The 23,200-nt window shown below is 37.8% G+C and overlaps 1 protein-coding gene across 2 annotated transcripts in view; it reads left to right on the top strand.

Moving 5' to 3' along the window:
* Bbox1 (gamma-butyrobetaine hydroxylase 1) overlaps nucleotides 1-23,200 on the top strand; it is a 48,163-nt gene that overhangs the window by 2,413 nt on the left and 22,550 nt on the right. Inside the window, exons 2-4 of one of the 2 annotated variants that reach the window (XM_036186466.1) lie at nucleotides 6,271-6,524; nucleotides 7,687-7,801; nucleotides 22,103-22,301. In XM_036186466.1, the coding sequence (XP_036042359.1) occupies nucleotides 6,306-6,524; nucleotides 7,687-7,801; nucleotides 22,103-22,301 (533 nt within the window). In that variant the 5' untranslated portion in view covers nucleotides 6,271-6,305. Of the gene's footprint in view, nucleotides 1-6,267; nucleotides 6,525-7,686; nucleotides 7,802-22,102; nucleotides 22,302-23,200 lie in introns of both variants that reach the window. The other variant, XM_036186465.1, reaches the window with a different exon arrangement.

The following is a 23,200-nucleotide window of genomic DNA, read 5'->3' as shown; positions in this document are numbered from 1 at the left end:
CTAACAGTGAGTGTGGTGCAGAAGATCTCTTTGCCTCCATTTTCCTGCCAGGCTCTGTATCTAACCAGGGCACTGAAAGCAGGGACATCACAGATGGTTTCTTCCTGCCTCCAAGAGTCCTAGTACTTGTGTTTTGTTGTTGTTTTTTTTTTAAGACCAGTACACAAACTATGTTTCACAGCTGTTTTCTTTTCCTTTTTTTCCCAAAGAGAGTAAGAGAAATTGATGATAAAGTTCTACACATAAAATTAAGATACAGGAAAAATGACAAAACTCACACCTATATCTAAAGGAGGACCATGTCAAAAACAACTTAGTTATGCCAAACAGAGTTCCCAGGTAAAGTCCCTAACCATGGAGAGGGAAACTTCAGCAGATGATTAAGAAGGGAACATACACATGCTAACACTGTGGAGTGGAGAGCAAACTCCTCCATCAGATAAGAAGCTGCCAGGATCCCAGGGCTGTTTTACAGGCCAGGCAGGACTGCTCTGTCCCACCACGCCCAATGTAATGCTTCATAAGCTAATAATTTTTTTCAAAAACCAAAATAATAATAAGCATAAAATAAATATTTTCATTTCACAAGTAGAATGTCTACTGTTTTCCTTTGCTTCTTGGAAACATAATAATGTGTCACTAACCAAATTCCCACAATGCTTTTCTAAGTTCAATTGGAAGATGGGTGAGCTAGAAACAGAAGTCAACAAATCCTGTGTGTAGCAAGCCTGTGGCTTTTCAGGAAGTTTTCTTTTAAATTTTTATGATCCCTAATGGCCTTTTTCTTTTCAATTCTTCATATTTACCCCAGTAAATACTCAAAATTAGCCAAGAAAAGTTAAAATAGGGAGTGAGTTGCCCATCTCAACATGTTTTTGTTTGAATTATCATTTATATTCATTGTGAATCTAAGAAGGAGACTATGTTATTGCAGAAATGTCCTACAAAGTTCCTGTATAGACATCCAAATTGTCTTATTTTAGTAAAACCAAAGTCCTAGTGATTCTCCCATGCACTCCCCCCGGGATCCTCCATTCTGCACAGTACTGATATCTAGGGCTCTTTTCTCCCCATGTTATATATTAATTAATCAGATGGGTTACAGGCAAGGCTCAGGTTTCTTTATTGACTGGAAACACAGTTTTACCTCTTTACCCCAAATGTTTAAATGGAGGAGAAGGGAAAAAATTTAAAAAGATAGATAAAGTTTTCAGAATAGGCTAGAGTGAAATCACTACATGTCGGCACAGATGTCTGCAGTTCTGATCACTCCACCAGGGCATTTTCTCAGTTTTTGAAGAAGTTGACATCGGGGCATAACGCCATGTTTAAGTACAGAAACCAAAAACCGTGTTCATCATGATGGAAAAAAATCTGTCTTACATGAGTATCCATTAAGTAACAATGTTTCAAATGCCAAATGGAATAACTATCATTTCAATCAGAAAATCTTAAACAGGAGCTTCAGATATGGCTTGGCACATAAGAGGGCTTACTGCTCTACCTGAGGACAGGAATTACATCCCAGGACCCTGACATCAGACAACTCACAAATACCTGTAGCTCCAGCTCTGAGGGATATAATGCTCCTTTCTGATCTACATGACCATCAGCCATACACATAAATAAAAATAAATATTTTAAATGAGTATATTAATGAATATGTAATAGAGATGAGCTAAGTTTAGAACACATGCCAACACACATGAAACCTAGTTGATAGAACAAGAAAAAATTTTATTCTAAAGGTAGAATACTACCATGCAAGAGTGTCCAAACTTTTGACATTGTGACACATACAATCTGCTGGCTCTCTGTTTGCCGCGTTCACATGAGCTAGAGTCACCTGGGAAGATGGAACTTCAACTGAGAAGATGCTGAGCGAGTCAGTGGAGCATTTTCTTGATTACTGATTGATGTGGGAGGACCCAGCCTACCTAGGCATGTAGTTATGAGATAGATTTTTTTTTTTAAGTAAGCAGAGCAAACCATGGAGTACAAGTCAGTGAGCAGTGTTCCTCCATTGCTGTGCTCCAGTTCCTGCCTTGAGTTCTTGCCCTGACATACCTTTATGATGGACTGTAAGATGAAATAAACCCTTTTCTCTTCAAGTTGCATTTGGTCATGGTCTTTTTCACAGCAATTGAAAGCAGAGAACACTATCTAGACATATACCTAGCAGTGGGAAAGCTGAATCACAGGAAGTTCAATTCTTGTTTTGTTTTGTTTTTTGTTTGTTTATTTGTTTGTTTGTTTGTTTGAAAAGCAGATTCTACATGATTTTGCTTAATAGCTGTACTGATTTATACCCCCTCAGTGTTCTTCATTCTCTTATCTTTGCCAACACTTAAAGACATTCTATCATGTTGACTGTAATAAGGACAAGAGATTTCTCATGGTGGTTTGGGTTTGTAGTCTCTGAACATAATTGCCCATTTTTTCACATACATACTGGCAATATTTGTGTCTTCTTTTGAGAAATGTCTATGCATGTCTTCTTATTATTAAAGGAAACTGATTTGTTCCTGCTGTATTGTGTGCCTTCTTAAACATTTTGGTTGGTAGACCCTTGTCTGACATATTATTTGCAAATATTTTATGCCATTCTAGTAGCTTTACAGTTTTGAATCTTAGTCTCAGTCTAAGAGTTTTATCTGTGTTCTGGAAGAAGAGTCCAGTTTCAGTCTTCCAAATATGGACAACCAACACTCCCAAGAGTATTGAAGAGGCCATCTGTTGTTCTTCATTGAGTGTCTTGGAAATTTTACAAAACTATTTTGACATTAGACACATCGGTTTACTTCTGGTCTCACTAGTTTTTCAATTTTCATATCAATGCTATGTTACTTTTGCCACAATAGCTTTACAATGTATTATGAAATCATGTGACATGACACCTCCAGTTTTGTGTCTCTTTGCTGGTTGCTTGCTTTGACTATTTAGAAACTGCTGTGCTGCTATACAAATGTCAAGAGCAACTTTTCTATTGCTCTGAATCATGTTATTGGCATTATTACATACACTTCACTGAATCTGTAAATCAATTTTGGTACTATGGGCATTTTAACAATATTGATTCTTCCAACTCATGAGTACATGCTATTTCTTTCCACTTGCTATAATTGCCTTCAAATAATTTCACAGTTGTCTCACAGTTCAATGTATAGATTTCATCTCCTTGGTTAAATTAATCCCAAGTCTTTTCATTGATGATATTGTAAGTAAGACTGTGCTCTTACATTATGAAAATTCATATGCTGGTTTTATATCCTGAAATCTTACTATCTCTTTTAACAAATATTTCCTATGTGGAAATAGCCAAAATATTTCACTGGCTAGACTCACATAACACACGCTAATGTCAGCAATAGAAAAAGCTAGAAGTGTAACTATGCCCCAAGTTTATACTGAAAAATCAATTTTATATTAGTGAGGAAGCAAAATAAGCTACAATTGAGGCATATAAAGCAATATCAGTCACAGAGTAAATTAAATGACATTCTCTAACAAATATTGAGACCATTTGACACCAAGTTTATTTTGTTTACTTTGTAATCCTCTCAGTTTCCCTTGTGGTATAGAACTTCATGGTTGTCTTTGTATCTTCTAATCCATGTATACAAAGATGATATTATTATATGCGAGTACTAACTTTTGCTCCATACCCAAGGAAATAAAAGAGCACTGTCTTCTGCATCAAAGCATCACAGCATACCACTGCATTGAATGCATCACAGCATACCACTGCATTGAATGCATCAAAGCATACCACTGCACTGACTGCATCACTGCATACTACTGCACTGAATGCATCACTGCATACCACTTCACTGAAAGAAAGAACAAATTTAGAAAAGACAGCTACACTACTGTTCTTGGCCAAAAATGTCCTGCAGGCCACTTTTATGCATGTCCTGAGCTAAGAATAGCTGTTATGTTTTGAATGGGGTTTAAAAATTAAGAATAGAAAAGAGAAAATATATGTGCCCTACAAACCTAACAGCCTTTCAGCCTGTTTGTAGAAACTATGTGGTGACTCCTTACAGAGATTTTAAAAATTGTGTTATTTCCCTCTTTTATAAAAGTTTAATTTATTTTTAATTATGTGTATGTGTGTATGTCTGTGAGTGGGTATGTGTAAGTGAGTGCAAGTTACTGAAAAGGCCAGAGCTGTTGTGTTCCCTGGTGCTGGAGTTACAGGTTGTTATGAACCACCTTATTTGGGTACCAGGAACTGAACCAAGATCCTCTGCAAAAGCAGTATGCACTCTTAACCACTGAGCCATCTCTTTAGTCTCTCTCTCTCTCTCTCTCTCTCTCTCTCTCTCTCTCTCTCTCTCTTGTCTTTGTGTTATATGTTACTTAAAGGTCTAATTGTGCTATCTCAGAGTTGTTGACTGGAATCACCACTCTTCTTTGAAACTGTGCCTGGGGCAATTCCTGCAGCATTCACCACCTCCCATCTGGAGCACTGTGTGCTATCTATTCCACAGCGGAGCTGGTTCCAGACATGCTACAGCTCTCTTCAAACTCATATGCTAACTTCCCAAGTTTAAACTAAATTATAATTGTAATGAATAGCTTGCATAGTAATGCTCTTCTGTCGTTAGCATTTAAGAAACACTTGGGCATGAGTTCCCAAGCAAGCATATGCACTTGAGGCCTAGTGAATTGTCTCTCTCCCGTTTAGTGACTAGGTAATCCCAGTGTACTTGAATTAAATAGAGAAAGCAAACTTTCCTGCATTGACTCAGCTCTATAATCAGAAGAAATCATCAGAGCTATTTGATTTGTGAAATAACATACAACACAATCACCTAAAAGTTGATTACTTAAATACCATGAAAAGCCTGTACATTTATTTTAATACACTACAAAACATTCCTATAATTTCAAGAAACTCAGTAAGTCCTTTTGCCTTGCTTGCTAAGTCCCTGGTGCTATTTTGGCTCCCAATACATTGAAGAGGTTGTATGAGCAGTCGCTGCACTGTGTGACGGGGGTCTTGGTCATGTCATCACAAGGTAACAGTGTCATCCATCTCTGCTTCCCTGTCATCTTCTGTTAGGATGGTTAAAGAAAGGTGTCAATCATCCCATGAAAACACTTAAAACACCCTGGTTCTTTCATGTAAAGTTTTTAACTAAGTTCTACTCTTCGTACACATGTGGAGAATCTCAGAAAAACATATACAGAAAGTTAAGTCTCTAACACTGTATCATTTCTGAAGGTCAGGTATATACTCACTATATGAAATAAGGGTCGGCACTGAATTGCACAGTGCAAGTAGCACAGCTCCTTTCTTTCACTTTATTTCTTTTCCTGAAATTATTGCATTGCTATAAATTTGGTGGATTTTGTAATAAAAAGAAGTCATACATAAAACTCCCCCATAAACTCTCAGGATAAAAGTAAGACATTCCAAATGAGCAAAGGAAGATAATGTCAGAAAACAAACCCAATAAGCTTTTGGAAGGACTCTGGTATTTTGACATTCCAGTGAGAAAATATACTGTGCAAGTAAAAATAAAATAATAGAGCCGGGTGGTGGTGGCACACGCCTTTAATCCCAGCACTCGGGAGGCAGAGCCAGGTGGATCTCTGTGAGTTCAAGGCCAGCCTGGACTACAGAGCAAGATCCAGGACAGACACCAAAACTGCACATAGAAACCCTGTCTCAAAAAACAAAACAAAAAGAACAGAAATAGCACCATATTCCAAGTCATGCTAACCTTTAAGCAAATTAATTGTATTAAGTCCCTTGGTAGTCATTGAGAATCATGCAAGCATGCTGTGTTTCAAAAGCCGGGTGGAGCTGTCATCAGTTGAGCAGCAGAGATGTGAGCTGGGCTGAAGCTCAATAGAAGAGTACCTGTCTGGCCAATGGTCAGCACTGAAAAATCAAAACAAGGAGGCAAACATTACATTTTCCATTTGCCAAGCAATGTTTCCACAATTTTTCTGAAAACACAGTTGTATAAATGGGATATCATTGGTTCTCACTTTAACATCTAAAAGTTCTGCTAAAAGAACAAGGAATTCTTTCCATTGGATTCTGGTGTGGCATTTTTATCTTCAAGCTAGTCACTCTGTTTCTGTTTACAACATGTGAAATACCCTAATCAGAACAAAGGTCCCAGCATTGGTCAAATGGCAGGCTTACACTGCTGAGCAGATAGCAGAGGCCAGAGTCCGCTTGCATTATTGTAGAGGTCAGGTTCAGGTCCAATCTGACTGCCTATTACTTTTAACATTGACTTGTCATAGCAGGGAGCTGGTAGAATTTATCTTCAAAGACCAGAAATATGCACTGTGCCATCCTAAAGGCGGAAGCAGTGGATGGGGCTCATCTGATGCAGATCTTCTGGCATGATGGAACAGAGTCCCTCTACCCAGCAGTATGGCTGAGAGACAACTGCCAGTGTTCTGAATGCTACCTGCATTCTGCAAAAGCTCGAAAACTTCTCCTGGAAGCTCTCGATGTGAACATTAGAATCAAAGACTTGACATTTGACCGGAAAAAGGTAATTATCTCTAGTGAGCTTTCCCTTCTCTTTTGAGTTAAATAAAGGGGTTAGTTTATAATAATGTAAATCGATCTTCCTTAACTTACCATATATAGAACAAGCCATTTCCATGGACATGTTTGTAGAGCACTTGGTACAGAGTAGGCATATTTAGTGGAAGAATCGGCTGTTGCTATCATTACTATAATGCTTTCCTTTACTTTTTCTCTTTAATGCATATACTGTTTATTTTAACTGAAATTTAATTATATCACCTGTGCTTTTACCTTTCCTACCTCCAACCCCTCCTCTATCCCCCTCTCTCAAACTGGTGGCCTATTCCTCTTTAATATTGTTACATATACATATGAACATATAAATATATAAGTACAGCCTGCTGATATACTCTGGTTTCCCTTCAAATTGTATATTTTTTTTTACCTTTCACTACTACCATTTTAATAAAATATGCAAATTGTCTTATTTACTTTTGATGTGTAGCAGCCTTGAAATACAATCATTCAATTTATATAATAAAAATGGTGCATCTGGTACTCACATTTACTCTTCCACCAAACTACAAAAGTACAGAATTTGCTCACATCCATGTCAGAATTCAATGAGCTAATCTGAATGGAAATGTTTATCATACTGTCTAGCAGCGTGCACTCACTCAGAAATCACACTAATTGGTATTATTTATCCAAACTAGTGAGTAGGTGTGTAAGAAGTAATATCCTAAGAGCGTCACTCTCAAAATCAACCAGATGTGGCATCCACCATCTTTCTTTCTTCCTTATTTCCAAATTCTCACCCAAAGAACAAATGTGATCAGAAAACCCATCCTTTCCCCATTAGTCTGTCCTCCTCTCAGCCTATGTTCTCTGTTCCTAGTTCTCACTCTGAGCAGTCATGCCCTCTCATAGGATGTTTGAGGATCACATATTTAGAGTATGTAAAGCAAAAAGGTCAGGTTAGCAAAATTCTATTTCTTACACATTGTCTCATCAACCTTAGGCACCAGAAGTAGAACTTCAACTTGTTGGGGAAAGGGAGAGTAACGTTTAATTGAATTCTCTAATCATTTTAAATAACATTCCAAAGAAAAGCAACTTCAGAAGGCAGAAGTGTATAGCTGTGCAATGTACAAATGGGTGATAATTGCTTTCTGTGTTATAAGGTTTATATCACATGGCCCAATGAGCATTACAGTGAATTCGAAGCTAATTGGCTGAAGAAAAGATGCTTTTCCCAACAGGCCAGAGCAAGACTCCAAGAAGAATTGTTTTTACCAGGTAACTTTGCCATCATCTTCAGTCTATACTAAAATCTTGTAGTAGGAATTACTTGAAGAGAAATAGTATTATTTGAACTGGGTGTATTTACAGGACATTGTTTAGTGATCTTATACATACATATATTACAAAGTGATCAAATCAATGTAATCAGTATTTATATCACTTCCTAAGGATTTACTCAGGAGAAAATTCAAGCCCTTCTATCTTCGTTAAAACAATATTGTAGTTTATGAGGAAGGATTAATGTGTTAGTAACACAGATCATTTGGGCAAAACTGAAAAGGAGAACAGAGACATTCTAAAGCACTAGCAGGAGAAAGGACAATGGGCTTGAGCCCTTCTCATCTGAAGTTAAAGCTGGGGATCCAAGATGTTCCCTCTGTGCTCTTTGCAAAGGAGAAGAGTAAACCAGAGATAGCGTGTCATTCTTAACAATGTATAAAGTCAGAACAGCAAAAAAATAACAAAGCACAAATTCCTACCCTGGTATCTATCATGAGATTATGTGAGTAAAGCTGAGAAACAATGAGACCAGAATTAAGCTTGCACATGACTGTGTGTGCATGCCTGTTTCTCTGAAGAGCATTTATGTGGGTCTCAGAGGATCTGTGAGCAAAATATGTTTAGAGATAACCAAAAGACAGATTCAGTGGCAAAGGGTGGAGGTGTTATCTCCCAGATAATAGGTAAAATAAATGCTGAAAATAAATGGGTAATTTAAAATAAAATTTCTAAGAAATTCACAATAATACAGGCCAAGTGGAAATGTTGTATGGGGTGGGAAAGTCTCTGATTCCTTTTATATTGTTCTACAGATCATTACACATGATTGTGCAGGTCAAAGGCAAACTCTAATATACAAGAGTTTTGCCTGTCTGTCAGAACCCCGACTTCCACAGTCACACCAGCCCAGCACATTTCCCTGAATCTTCTTTTCCACTGTCAACATTTATCAGACTACCATCCCTTTCAGGAAATGACCACCTGGGTGAATTCTGTGCCACCTCTTTGGGGAACTCTAAGTCTTTTAATAAAGGCGGTTCTTCTTTACTCTTTCAAACCTCACATGGGATATGGTCTGGGATTTTTAAACTAGTATTACAACAGTTCACTGGAAGTGGAGATGTTACTTAACAATCAACTTGTCGGGCAGCTTTCACTAACAAGGTACTGTAGTTTCCTCTTCTCTTTAAGCACAGACCAACCAGTCTTGTCAGGAATTAAATTCCTCTAAGGGCTTGGTTTCACCACTGTGACAGCTGATTAGGATTTGTTCCACTGTTATGTCTGAACCAAGGATCCATTCCCCTTTATCTAGCTCTGCTGGGTGGTTGGAGGTAGATGAGTATACAGAGGAAACTATTCTTGCTACTTTCTTTCAAAGAGTATGTTTCTGGATTCTTTGGGGGGTCTCCAACAACACAATTTCACAGCCATGGTCTGGGTAAATAGCAGTGTCCAAAATGTGTTTTCTGGTATTCTTCTTTTTCTTTAACTCTGCCCTAATTTTGTAATCCATTTGGATTTTACTTTCATTGCCCTCAAGTTCTTCTCTGTGTCATTTCAGGAAGTAGAAGTCAACATTTTTATTACCACAGCTTAAGCTTTTAAATTTGGGAAGAGTAATGGCCACACCTCTTCCATTAATATTTCCTGACAAGTGAAGTTTTTTATAGCTTACATCCCTCAGTATTATCAGGCAGTAGCAAAATGGAAATGATAGTATCCTCCATTAAGTAGTGGAAAAAGCCAGTCACAATGAGAGCTTGCGAACATGAATAACATAAGAAAACTGGCTGCTAGGTAGACACTGGAAAAAATTTTAATGCTTTAAAGTAAGATTCATCTTTAAAATATATTCTCAAGCTGTGCAGTTATGGGTAAAAGAAGAAATGGATGGGCCATTTCAGAGCCCTGGTTGGATGGCTTTTTGCCTGTAGAACTTGATACCCTGCTCCAATGTGTGTCTTCAAACATTAGTACTCCAAAGCATGTAAACAAAGTGATTTTCAATTGGTGAAAGCACTTTGGTTTTAGACTTAATTGCAATGTGCCTCCTCTACTCTCCCTTGGGATAAGAGCTACGGTGCTTAGAAAATCTGGAGTCCAGATGCATACCACTTTCTTCCTCTTGGCACAGGTTGCCAAATACAAAATGAAAGGATAAATGACAATCAGCTGTGGACAAGACCAGACTGTCCCTCCAAACTGAAAGGAAGATGTGGAGAACAATCTTTCCCTCATGGACTGCCATTTAGCTGCACAGAGATTTGATACCTATTTTGTGCAGGGAATACCAAGGTGTAAGGAAATACCAAGGTGAAAAAGGAAGCCTGGACATGTAATACATTAAGTACATTAAGACCTTGTGCTGAAGGTTAATGATGATGTAAAGCAAAGGATATGCAGAAATGAGAGGTTGTTATTCACATTGAGTTTTGGGGAATAGTTGGTCAGACACAGATAGAAGAAAATTCCACAGAGGAAAGGACATGCAGAAAACCACAGAAGTAGAAAATAGGATGAATTCAGGAAAGTACAATGAGCTAGACATTGAAATTGCTAAGCAACAGAGGAGATGTCAAAGGCCAAAGTAAAAAATAGTTTGCATATACTGCTTGGTCCATAGACTAGAGGCAAAGATGAGTTTTTTCCAACATAGGGTTCAAGTATACCATTCCATTCATCTCTAAGCTGATTCTCTATTGACAAACCAGACAAATGAGTTCAAGACCTTTACAGGTTTCAGATGATTGCTGCAAGATTTTCCTTTTCATTGTTTAAATTTGAGTTTGTCTGCCTGCTTTTGATTAAAGTAACATACTATCACAAGTGCCTCCAAGTCCACAGATATCTCCTACTCTTTGATTTTCTTTTATTATAGCCTGTCTTCAGGGCACTGTGGTACACGCATGACATACAGACCCTGTACACCAAAAAATAAATTTAAATTATCTTTAATTTAATAAAATACAAAGTTTTTAGGTAATCATATTTTAACTTCCACATGAAATTTGACATAATCATCATTCTTTTTTATTTTGTGAGCTGTAAACTTCTCAAGACTTAACTGACAGAGATAAAATGAAAAAAGAAATGCTACATAGTACAAGCATATATAGGAACCCATGTATTTCTCATTTTTATTTATTAGTTCCTGTCTTAGGGTTTCTTTTTCTGTGAAGAGACACCATGACCACAGCAAATCTTATAAAGGGAAACATTTAATTGAACTGGCTACTTATAGTTTCAGAGGTTTAGTCCATTATCATCATGGTGGGGAGCATGGTGGCATGAGACAGACGTGATACTGAAGAAGGAGCTGCTACATGTTAATATGCTGGCACAGGAAGTAGACAGTCTCACTGAGACCTCAAAACCCACCTCCACAATGACACACTTCCTCCAACAAGACCACACCTACTTCAATAAGGCCACACCTCCTAATAGTGCTACTCCCTTTGGGGACCATTTTTTTCCAAACCACCACAGTTTCAAAGTGAATGAATCCTTTTTTTCCTATCTCTTTGTTGCTAAACATATTTCATATTACTCTTTGAATTTAATGACATTTGTTATTGAAAACTGAGATTTTTAAAAAGAGAGAACTTAAAGAAAATCTCTTCAATGAGCTAGTATATTTCATTTTTTTCAGCAATGAAAACTGAGAACATTGCACACCAAAAATCATTTACTCTCAACTACATATTCCTTTTTTATAGCTGAACCTTTCTTTGCCATACACTTTCATCAGATTGTAACTTCTCAGTCCATAACTAGAATCCCCTCTTTGTTTGAAAAGCACATGTTGCAAGAAGTGAAAACTCACAGGTAACTGTGAGATCCCTCTCAAATCGATTTGCCTTTCACATAGCAAGAGAACTGTACAGAGCTGGTTTTCTCAAGGAGAACTGGGCATTTACTTAATTTTCTTATAGTGCCAGAAATATAGTTGGTTTGGTGCAGAGAACGCTTTTATGAAACTTTGGCCAAAAGCAAGACTCACACATGTGAGATTTTCTTTTTAATTAGCAGGAAATGCTCATAGCATAGTTGTCTAACTCGTGATGTGAGTCAAATCCAATCTTGACCTATGTGGGAGTCTGTGATGATATAGGCATTTATACCATCTATGACTGTTTTTATCTACCTACTAAGCTCATTGTATTTGCTCTGTCATTAAATAATCCATCATCACCACATTTTACCTGCTCTACCATCAACCCTATATAGAATTGACTGCCACCAAATGTCCTTCTTCCTGAACCTCTTCCCCCACTCTCAGGCCACTCTTCCGTCTTCACTTGTTTCATCATTTACTGTACGAATCAGTGAGATTGAGTGTTGACCTATTTAATCCCAGCAATAAATGAGGGTAATAAAAACTTTAAACTAGTTCAAAGAGTAACAGGGCCAAGAGTTGACTAGAGAGCATCTGCACTAATGAGCACCCCTCCTCTTTCTGTGTTCACAGTGATGATCTATGTGTGTGCACCCATCTGACACTATATATGTTGCATTAAATGGTCATTTTCTGCTCCACTAGATTTTAATCTAGAGAAATAATCATTTCAGCTACAGATTTAGCTGACTGAATATCTGCCTCACATTGGATGTTTATTCATTCATCATCCTGGTGGGTTCAATTGAATAACGGGTGCCATATACCAGGGTTGAAAATACAATAGGGAGAAAAGCAGGAAAAGGCCTTAGCCCTTCGGCATTTACACTTTTGTGGTGAAAGAGACACCCCCCCAATGTACACTTACCTGTAGTTCCTCAAAGAATGAGAAGCACAAAAAGACACAAGCAAATTGGTAAGTATGACAATGATAGTAGATGGAATTCCTTTTGTGAGTACTTGTATTTTTCACACTAAAATGAGGAAAATCATCTGAGATTAAAATAGAGGAGGAAGTGTGGAAACTTGAGACTAGAGAATGTGAGAAATAGCTAGAAGAGTTTGTGTATTTTTTAATTATAGATTCACATCCATAGAGGGAGAGCAGTCACTCTGTTTTCATCAAGACATATTCAGTACTTGCAGCTCAAAGGCAGATTCAATCTGGCAGTGAAGCCACTGTGTTCTTCACTGACATTATAGCATTGTATTTTCATACCTTGGTAGGTTATCTTTATGTTATGTTCTCTAGATAGAGGCTGCACATGTAGTTTCTTGTCTCCCAACGCCCATGCAGATGGAAAGCATTGAACCCAAAATGACCATTCTAATCTTAAGTCATTAGCTTTGACACAAGTTCTCTGTCAGGTGGGCCCAGCATTCTCATCTATAAGAGAACTTGTGAATTTTGCAGTGAACCAGTTTCAGAAATAAAGTCATAGAAATGTGAGTCATAATGTGAGTCATAGAGGGAGAATACTCAGATAACATTCAACTCCTATCTTTCTGGTTAATGGGAGAGCGAATATGAGCCAAAGAAGTTAAAGCTGCCAAAGGAGATATGAGCTTATTAGTAAAAATGTATCAGTGAGCTCACCAAGAAGGCATGGATCAGACCAGTTACAACTATGTTCCACTGAGGAAATAGGGGACTTTCACACGCTGAAACACAACATTCGAAGGAAAACAGAGAAGGCTGCGGATGGGGTCTCATGATCCATGAAGCAGTTGGGGAGAAAGGGAGTTAGTCACCTTAGAGAAATAGCCCAGCATCTGTCTTTATGACATCTCTAGGATTTCTGTATTCTCTGTGATTCTAAATATACAACTCAGTGCATACATTATGGAGTTGTTGTAAGGCTTTCATGAATTAATCAATGTCTAGTGCTTAGAAGAGTCCCTGGAATTCTAAGTGCTTGTTGCGCTATTAAACATCCTACACAAGCCACCTCACTCTTTATGTGTTGTGTTCTCCAGCTCGGTAGCCGTTCTTGGCAAAGGCCTATGGATCTAGGATATTCCAGTGTCATGAAAATGAACGTGTGTTTCTCTTCTCAGAAGCTCAAACTTCTTTAGAAGCCTCATTTATATATTCACAGACAATTCACTCTAGACTTTTAGAGTTGGGCTGGAGAGATGACTCAGTGCTTAAAGGGCCTGGCTGCTCTTCCAGAGAACCAGGGCTCAATTCTCATGACTGGCATGGTGGCTCACAACCATCTGTCACTCCAGCTCTAAAGGACCTGATGCCCTCAATTGGCCTCTGCAGGCACTGCACACACATGATACACTTACACAGAGATAAAGCATCTGTGCACATAAAAATAAATAAATCTTTAAAATAGAATAATTAGATATGAGTCCAAGTAAAGTAAGGAAAGATTTAAGGTGCAGGGCACAATTTGCTCTGTACCACCTGCTTTGTACTCTCCCTAGCATGCCCACTGGGGAAATGGGGAAAACTCATTATTAGTGGAGACATAAAAACAAATAGTGTGGTCTCCATTGTTTGTGGGGTTCTTGCCATCTAGTGGGAGAGGCAGAGATAAGGAGATGTGTCTGAACAAGTTCCCGCTCCACTCCCAGTGCTATTTATCGCTGTTACAAGCTTCAGAGACACTTGACACAATCATTTTACTATTATATATTTGTGTTTGTTTCTTTACCTATCTACCCAAATTTCCAAGCAGGGAACTCAATCAAATTGCCTATCTTTATTCAGGAATGTAATCTTTTTCAACAAATACATGTTGAAGATTTCAACATGAAGAGATAAGCACTGTGGTATGCATCAAGGCTGAGCTAAGAGGAGAGACACCTCACCCTTGCCTAGCAACCCAAGCATGTTTCCAGAAGCAGGCCATTTCAGAGGCTCTTGCCAAATTTCAGTCCACAACTGTGAGATTGCCAGTCTCCCTCCCTGCACGAGGGAACAGTCTCAGCTGGAAAGACCAAGAAGTGGATGCCAGGAAGAGCAGCCTTCAATCACTGAAGAGTAGTGTGATGTCCTCAGATTCTTCGCTCAATATCCAAGACACTGAAAATGTGTAATGTCATGTCTCATAAGGTCCCACACTGGTGAATACCATTGCCAGCAGCAGTGAGCCATACACCCATAGTTCTTCCTGAGGCTTTCTTCCCTCTTACTGCTTCCAGGGTTTCACACACACAGACTTCTTATCTTCAGATCCTCGTTTCATCTGAACATTAAAGAAGGGCAGATGAGCAAGACCTTAAAAGACATATAGAGTTCACCAGACAAGAGATAAAGGACCACAACCTCCATCCAGTGAAGGAAGGAGACCCAAAGCCCTGTTTCTTTCCTCTGCCTTCTCTCCTCTATTAGGGATCAGAATTGGGTTTTAGTGGAGCCCTTAGAAGTTATTCATAATAAAATACTGAAAAATAATAAAATGGCATTTATATGACTATATGTAATTATTGTAAAATGAAATGTAATTAACAGACTATGAAGATATTAAGAAAAGAGTAAAAATTTAACTGATGCTATGTACATTATTAGATAAGCCATCTCAGAGCCAAAGTCCCAGCATGTTGCGGGTAGCCAGGAAGTCCTAAACTTTTGAAATAACACTTTGAAAACCCACTTTCTATGCTCATGAATCTTTAACTAAAGACCTTCTTTGTGTCTTTTCCTTTCTGAAATATAGCACAGGTCCCAGGAATGTGATGTTTAGCCCTCAGTAGGAACCCTTACACAAACAGTTCCTTGAAATCTGGCATGTAGCCCAATCATAAATTTTATGATGTGTGAAGCGCATGTTTGAGGAAGTATTCATTAGTAAGGCCATAAGTTAAATGAGGAAGGGTGGTCATACCTTACATATTCCATCATTTCCATTCTGCTTATGTATCCAGACCCAAGTGTGAAGCCTAAATTTGTTCTTAATATATTCTCCTGACAAATGTTTTACTCTAGTCAAATGTATTTTCTTTTACATCCCCTGATAGTTCTCTTTTGCTGTGGGAAGAAAATGGGAACATGTTTTGAAATCACTCTCTGGATGTTGGTGTTTAATATTCTGTACAGATATCACAGAATGCTTTGTAAGGCAGGTTTAGTGAAACACAGTATTAATTCTCACTGATAATTAGAGTAAAATTGTATTCCAGATCATAGGTCAGATTTGGCAACCAGCCATTCATAGTATTATCTTTGCAAGTCACATTTTAAACAATGAAGTGTGTTAGTGGTTTATATTCTGTTACCCAATCTGCTATGGCCTTTAGCCTTTGGTCTCTGGTTTGAAGAAAGCATTGTAGATACTCTAAAACTAGAGATCTGGTTTTAAAATTTTAAACTGTGTAGAACTTAAAAGATAGATGGAGCATTTGCCTATACTATAAGAGCTCTGGGCTAAATCTCAGCACCACAGAAAATGAAAAAAAAATCATCACACTATGATAATAAAAACTTGAAAATAAAAATTGTTGGTAGCTTGGACTGTGTTGGGTGTTGTGCTGACTGTGGGTTTTTACTGAAGTCTCTATGTAATATAGTTTTGCACATATCAAGAATAACACGCCTTTAATCCCAGCACTCGGGAGGCAGAGCCAGGCGGATCTCTGTGAGTTCGAGGCCAGCCTGGGCTACCAAGTGAGTTCCAGGAAAGGCACAAAGCTACACAGAGAAACCCTGTCTCAAAAAACCAAAGGGGGAAAAAAAAAAAGAATAACACAAGAACCTAAGAACCTACAGCTTTCTATATTGATAAACAACAGTCAACAGTGCAGTATGCACATTTATAATGGGAAAATGACTCATACAAAAACAAATTTTCATTAAAACATCCTTTAAAGCCAGGTGGTGTTGATGCACACCTTTAATCCCAGCACTCGGGAGGCAGAGCCAGGCCTATCTCTGTTGAGTTTGAGGCCAGCCTGGTCCACAGAGGGAGATCTAAGAGAGAGAGGCAGCAAAGCTTCACAGAGAAACCCTGTCCTGAAAATCCAAAAAAATAAATAAACAAAAAATCCTTTAAATATAGTATGTGTCCTAAATAAATACTTCTTGGGTATAATTTATATCTTTGAAAATTCTTTTTTAATTATTTATTTATTGATGTTATAATATAATTACATCATTTCCCCTTTCCCTTTCCTCCCTCCAAACTCTTCTAAATTCATAGCCTTTTTTATTAATTGTTGTTATACACACACACACACACACACACACACACACACACACATTCTAAAAGTAACCTGCTCGGTCTGTAAAATGCTACTTGTACGTATGTTTTCAGGACCAACCACTTGGTATTGGATAACAAATTGATGTGTTTTTCCCAGGGAAATTTGTTCCTCCTGCTCTTAGCATCTCTTAGTTGTCTGAAGTCCTGAGGCCTCATGGTCTTTCTCCCCTTCCATGTTAGCATGTCTGTTGTTATTGTGCTTGTTTAGCTCTTAGTGATGAGATGATCGATAGCTTCTGACATTACTAGGAGACACAATCTTATAGCAAACTCCATTATCCTCTGGCTCTTACTGCCATTCTGCCCCCTTTTCTGGAATGATCCTTGAGCCTTAGGTATGGGAGGTGCTTTATAGATGAACCACAACAACAGCTAACATGACACAGTCACCTTACGAGTGCAGTAGTGGCAATCATACCTTGGCAGTAACCAACAGCTCTCCAGTTGGATTTATGACCCATTCAACAAGAGGGAAATCATACCAGGTACTGAAACCTAGTCAGTTCACTAGAGCTAGAGAAGTCATGGATCTTGGTGGAGAACCTACAACTACTACTTCACTAAACCAGTATAATCCCTAAGTACATCTAAATATTTGTTCCCTACCCACAAATAAGTGTCAACCCATCCGCATCAAAGAAACATATATTTGTAGCATACATAGACCATTATAAAAAACAACCCAATCAAAATGCAGGTGTGAAAATGATTTTAATTTCAGTTTTATTTCCTTTTCACATAATAAGTGAAATTTTCTGAGCATGATATTAACCTTTATTAAAATTAAAAAGGTCTGGATACACAGGCAGGAGTTACGGAAGGAAAACTATTTTTAAATACAAAAAACTTTTGTTGATTTCATCCAAAGTGAAGAGTGATGTCATATACTGTGCAACTGAGCCCTTTTCCTAATGTTTTCTCTGTGTTTAAAAGCTTGACTAGTTGCCAGGTTTATCTCTAAACACTCATGCCTAAATGAGTTCAAAGTTATTCCTCAGTTTAACTTACCCTGATTTCTTTGTTATCTATTAGATTTCTTTTGTAAATAACAGGATAATCTATGAACATTCCAATAGACAACATAAAAAAATGCTCATGAGGTCTCAACCTTACACAAAGAACTATAAGCAACTGAAGAAAGCTGGGAGTAGAAGTGGTCTTCTGTGGTGATATATTATTTGTAACCTAGGAAATAAAGCTTGCCTGAAGATCAGAGGACAGAGCTAGTCACAGAGTTAGCCCTAGAAGTCAGGCAGTGGTGGCACAAATCTTTAATCCTAGCACTAGGGAGACAGAGGCAGAGATCCATCTGGATTTCTGTGATTTCAAGGCCACATTGGGCTACATGAGATTAATCCAATCTAAAAGAGAAACAGAGCCAGGCAGTAGTGGCATACACCTCTAATTCCAGTACTTGGCTGGGCAGAGAAAGGAATATAAAGCAGGAGGAGACAGGAACTCTGGCTTCATTCAGGCTGAGGAGTTGGTGAGTTAAGAGGTGGTGGTGGCTATGGCTTGCTCTGCTTCTCTGATCTTTCAGCTTTTACCCTGTTATCTGGCTCCAGGTTTTTATTAAGATCATTTAGGATTTGTGCAACAGTCTTCCCAAGAAAAGGCATACCAATTGGTTGTCCAGTGCCAAGTGTCAGCCCTGAAAACATGCATACAAGTAACATTATATGGAATGAACAAGTTATATTTAAGAACATATAGGTATATACATATATACATGCAATAATAATTATTGGAAAAAGAGGCAATTACTTTGTAGGAGAGGAAGGAGGGGCCAATGGGAAGGTTTGGAGGGAGGAAAGAGGAGTGAGATGTAATTACAATCTCAAAAAATGTTCATTATGATAGTACTTCAAAGCATCAAGTTATATGGTCAAGTAGCCATTGGGATAAGTTACCTGGTTTTTTGACAAGCACTGAAAATTGTTAGCTGCATGCCTTGGGCTACTGTCCCCTTCTTTAGAATTCATTAGTACTAAAATCATCTACCACACATGCTTGTTATGGAGATTAAAAGAAATAAAATTGTAAAACATCAAGCCTTCTGTATAATTCCTAGAAATTATTAGCAAACAGTTGTTCAGTGATCATTATATGTTAATATGTGCCATGTGATATGACAGAGTCTCTGAACAGTCTTGTGACAAGAGTTATAAATGCCCTGCAGAGAAAGTATAATAGTCCTTGTTATGAAATTAAACTGGGGAGTGGGGGGATGGGAGAGGGAAAGAGAAGGGAATCTGCAGTTGGTATGTAAAATGACTAAAAAAATTCTTAATAAAGAAAAAATAAAAATAAAAAAATTTAAATAGAAGTTAAACTTAAACTGAGACTCCCAGGAACACGCAGATAAAAGGCAGAACAATGATTCAGAGCCAGACCATTCTGCCTCTATTTCCTCCCCATCATGATCTGTCTAACACAAGTTTCATACAAGTGTTCAAATTTTACCTAAAAATTAAAAGCAAATAAATGAAAAAATGTTTCTCTGTTCCATCACCCATATATCAATGGTCAGTATGTTAGTAGTAGCTGTGGTATTGGTGCACACAGATACTTCCATCACTTCTGAACATTCTGCTGGATGGTATCATGCATCTGCCTATGTTTCTTTAGTTACAATACAAAAACAATACAAAGCATTTTTTCTAAACATTAAAATAAATCTTCATGTATAAATTACTTAACCTCTGTGGGGATTTTTCACAGAGCTGGAAACTAGAGGACTTACCCCTTGTAGTTGGCGCAGTAATAGGAATAGACGAGTAATAATTAGAATACCAAAGACAATGTGAAAATGTCCAGTAATTCTCTACTTTCACCAACTGTTGATGTTTCTATAGTTCCCTGATTGTCGCTGAGGCTCATCAAGCTTTAAAGTGTTTTCAATGTCTATTCTCAGTTTCTGAATATAATCCAGGTAAGCTCCGTTATCTATGACCATAACACTGATGAATTTGCCTCAGAAAATTTTTCTCCTAACTGAAAACCAATTACCCTTTTAGGTAATACTAATGACAGGCATCATCCTCTTTCTGGAGACCTCTCAATTACAACAGTCTGGAAATTTAAAATGCAATAAACAAATGATAATGGCCAAACAAATAGCCACATAATTCACTATTCAAAACAAAACTAAGTACATTGCTTATTTGCAAAGAGTCGCTTTCACATAGAGCCAACTTTGGTTCTAGGATACTTGGAGCATAAGGAATAGACCTAGGAAACACCATGTATGGTAAAAGAATCATTAAGAATCACAGGAAGCATCAGATGGTCCTCTGCAGTATCTTGAACACATTTCAATGATAGCTTCAACCACACTGTTTTATAACCACCAATGGCCAAGTTTTCCATAGACTCTGAGATCTTTGGAAGAGCCTTGTGACATCCTAAAATACATTTTAGTGTTGGGAAAAATAAGCTAATAAATAGCTACTGAGTAGCTAATACACTCAAGAAATACCACCATGATGCTAAACGGAATCTGATTGCTTAGGCCTGTACCTGAGCTGCTCCAGAGGCTGAGTCTGGAGAACAACAGGTTCAGTATAATGATACCATCACCTCAAAAATAAATATAAATAAACAAAAAGATAGATAGATAGATAGATAGATAGATAGATAGATAGATAGATAGATAGATAGACAGACAGATGAGAAAAAGGGGAGGACCAGGAAAATATTTCAGTGGTAGAATGCTTGTCAAATGTTTGTTTGCTTGTTTGTTTATTGTTTTAAGATATGGTCTCTCTATAAATGTTTGTTTGTTTGTTGTTTTAAGATATGGTCTCTCTATAAATGTTTGTTTGTTTGTTTGTTGTTTTAAGATATGGTCTCTCTATGTGTAGCCACATAGTGTGGCTCACTATAAAGACCAGGCTAGCCTTGCATTCACACAATCTACCTGTGTCTGCATCCTCCTGAGAACTGTGATCAAAGGCATATTTCATAACCTACTAATACTAAATAATACTAACATAGCCCAGTAGAATTAATACAGACACTAGGAACACCCAATTCATAGTTTTAATTTAGTTCTTAGAAAATCTGGCTCAGTATATAAACTTTTATGCTTAATAACGCAAATATCTGGGCACTATATGACTTATCCCTGCAAATACTCTCCTGTAACTGCTGGAAGAGCAGCAAGTGCCTCTCTGCATCTGAATATGTCTTCTCATAGCTAGAGCTACTATCTTCTAAGAATTCTTCTATCACAGTAGAAATAGCCATGTTGACCTCAAAGAGGAAATAACTGCCAGACCAGAACTACTGTAAGAAACAACCACTGACCCACTCTTCATTCTTAAGCTAGAGGCTTTGGGAGTGACTTCCATATATAACACATTCCTTAGTTAGAGGAAATAGCATCACTCATGATAATGAGAGCTCTTTCCTTTTTACTTGTTAGGAAGGATTGCTGTACTGAAACTGTTTCCTTCCCAGTTAAGAAAGCCTGAATGGGTCAGTGAGCATTCCCTCTGAGTTCTACTTCCTTTAGGAAATTGTGGTTTGCAAGCCTACAATTTTTTATTTCTGTTTACCTTCCTGTTTTCTCAAGCAGACATATTTACGAGCATTTCATCATCATGAATAAGAGAACAAAGAACAGCATCTGGTCTTATCTCCTTTGGGACTGCCACTCACAGCTCTGTACATCCCAAGAACACACTTTCATCGTGCTGACCCCAAACAACAGCTTGATCACAGTCCTAGTAGAAGAAATGAAAGGATGAGGAATCTTTACCTACCTTCCTGCCAGAATAGTCATAATGTTGGTCTAGTGCAGAAACCTAATTTTATCTACTTGGAATCTGACGATGTAACCTGCCTGCTATGCACACGGTATCTCATGGTCGTTTCTAAGTAGTCTTAAGGACACAGATACCAAGGGCTATCCTGTCATCTTCTAACCACCATTCTTTGAATAGATGGAACATAATGAATACCAGTTGTAGGCCAGACATATTGTAAGCAAGAGGCATATAATAGGCACAACCCCAAAGAAGAAGGACCTGGTGACCAGAATTCCTGTTATGACCAACATTTAATAAACCCCATGATAAATCAAAGGTCAACTCCAATGAACTGTGTTTTCATTTAAGGTTTGTGTCTCTTCTAAAAATAAGATAATCCAGAATTTTTTTGTTTTATTTTCTTAATTGACAGAATGTGAGTATTGGGGCTCAGAACTTCAGATGCCTACTCTGAACTTTGAAGATGTATTAAAAGATGATGAGCATGCGTACAAATGGCTCTCCAGTCTCAAGAAAGTAGGCATTGTGAGACTCGTCGGAGCAGCTGACAAACACGGAGAGATCACCAAACTTGGAAAAAGGATTGGCTTCTTGTACCTCACGTTCTATGGGTGAGTCTTCAGTTGGGTTGGATTCTGTAATCACAAAGGCAGTTGGATCTATTCCCAAGAGGGGGCTTTGGTTGTAAGATAAATACAATTATTCTTGTGCTAATATGGTAGAGCACATTAGAAGTGAATGAAACCTTCACAAGCCAAAGTTAACATACTAGTAGCACATAGTCTTACTCAAATGTTTGGTTTGGCCCATAAGATGTTGAAAGAAAATAGAATTAGTTGTCAACACTTTAAAACTAGGAGGCCTGAAATATATGTAGACTTATCTTTCCTTGAAAAAACAGGTCTAGCAACACTACAGCCTAAGCCTAGCATGCCAACAATCAACTGAGCATAAACAGGCTGCACCTTGTGTCATTTGTTGAAGTCTCCCTCTGCAGACCTGCAAGGCTGTGATATCATAGGATTATGTTGTCCCTAGGGGGGAGTAAGATGCACAGATGATCAGGAACATTTAATCATCAACCCTCAATCATTTTAGTGAGTTTATCATAACAAAAGACTGTGTCATGTTGGATATAGGCAACCTATTCCTGACTATTAGCATATGGATTTATTTACACTATTAGTAGATTTACTTTATACAAATGTATATAGTCTTTTATATATAAATTTATATAGTCTTTAGTGAAAGAACTTACACTGTTGTAGAGATTGCCATAATCACAGACCAATGAATGAGAAGAAGATACTTGAAATTAGTAAGAGACACAGGTATATTTTTTTTAATTCCTTTAAAGTTGCAGAAAATGTGGAGGAAAGTCTGCAGGGACAGCTGTGAGGTGGTGAGCAAGGGTCATCTTGAGATATGTGCAGTGTGAGAGATCTTGGGCAGATTTTTTTTTTTTATTTGCCAGGGAACGTGTGGTGGGATAGGAAAAACCACTCTGGCT

Source organism: Onychomys torridus, chromosome 4 (assembly GCF_903995425.1).
Source record: "Onychomys torridus chromosome 4, mOncTor1.1, whole genome shotgun sequence".
Taxonomy (NCBI): Eukaryota; Metazoa; Chordata; class Mammalia; order Rodentia; family Cricetidae; genus Onychomys; species Onychomys torridus.
This window is presented reverse-complemented; position numbering and strand designations above follow the sequence as displayed.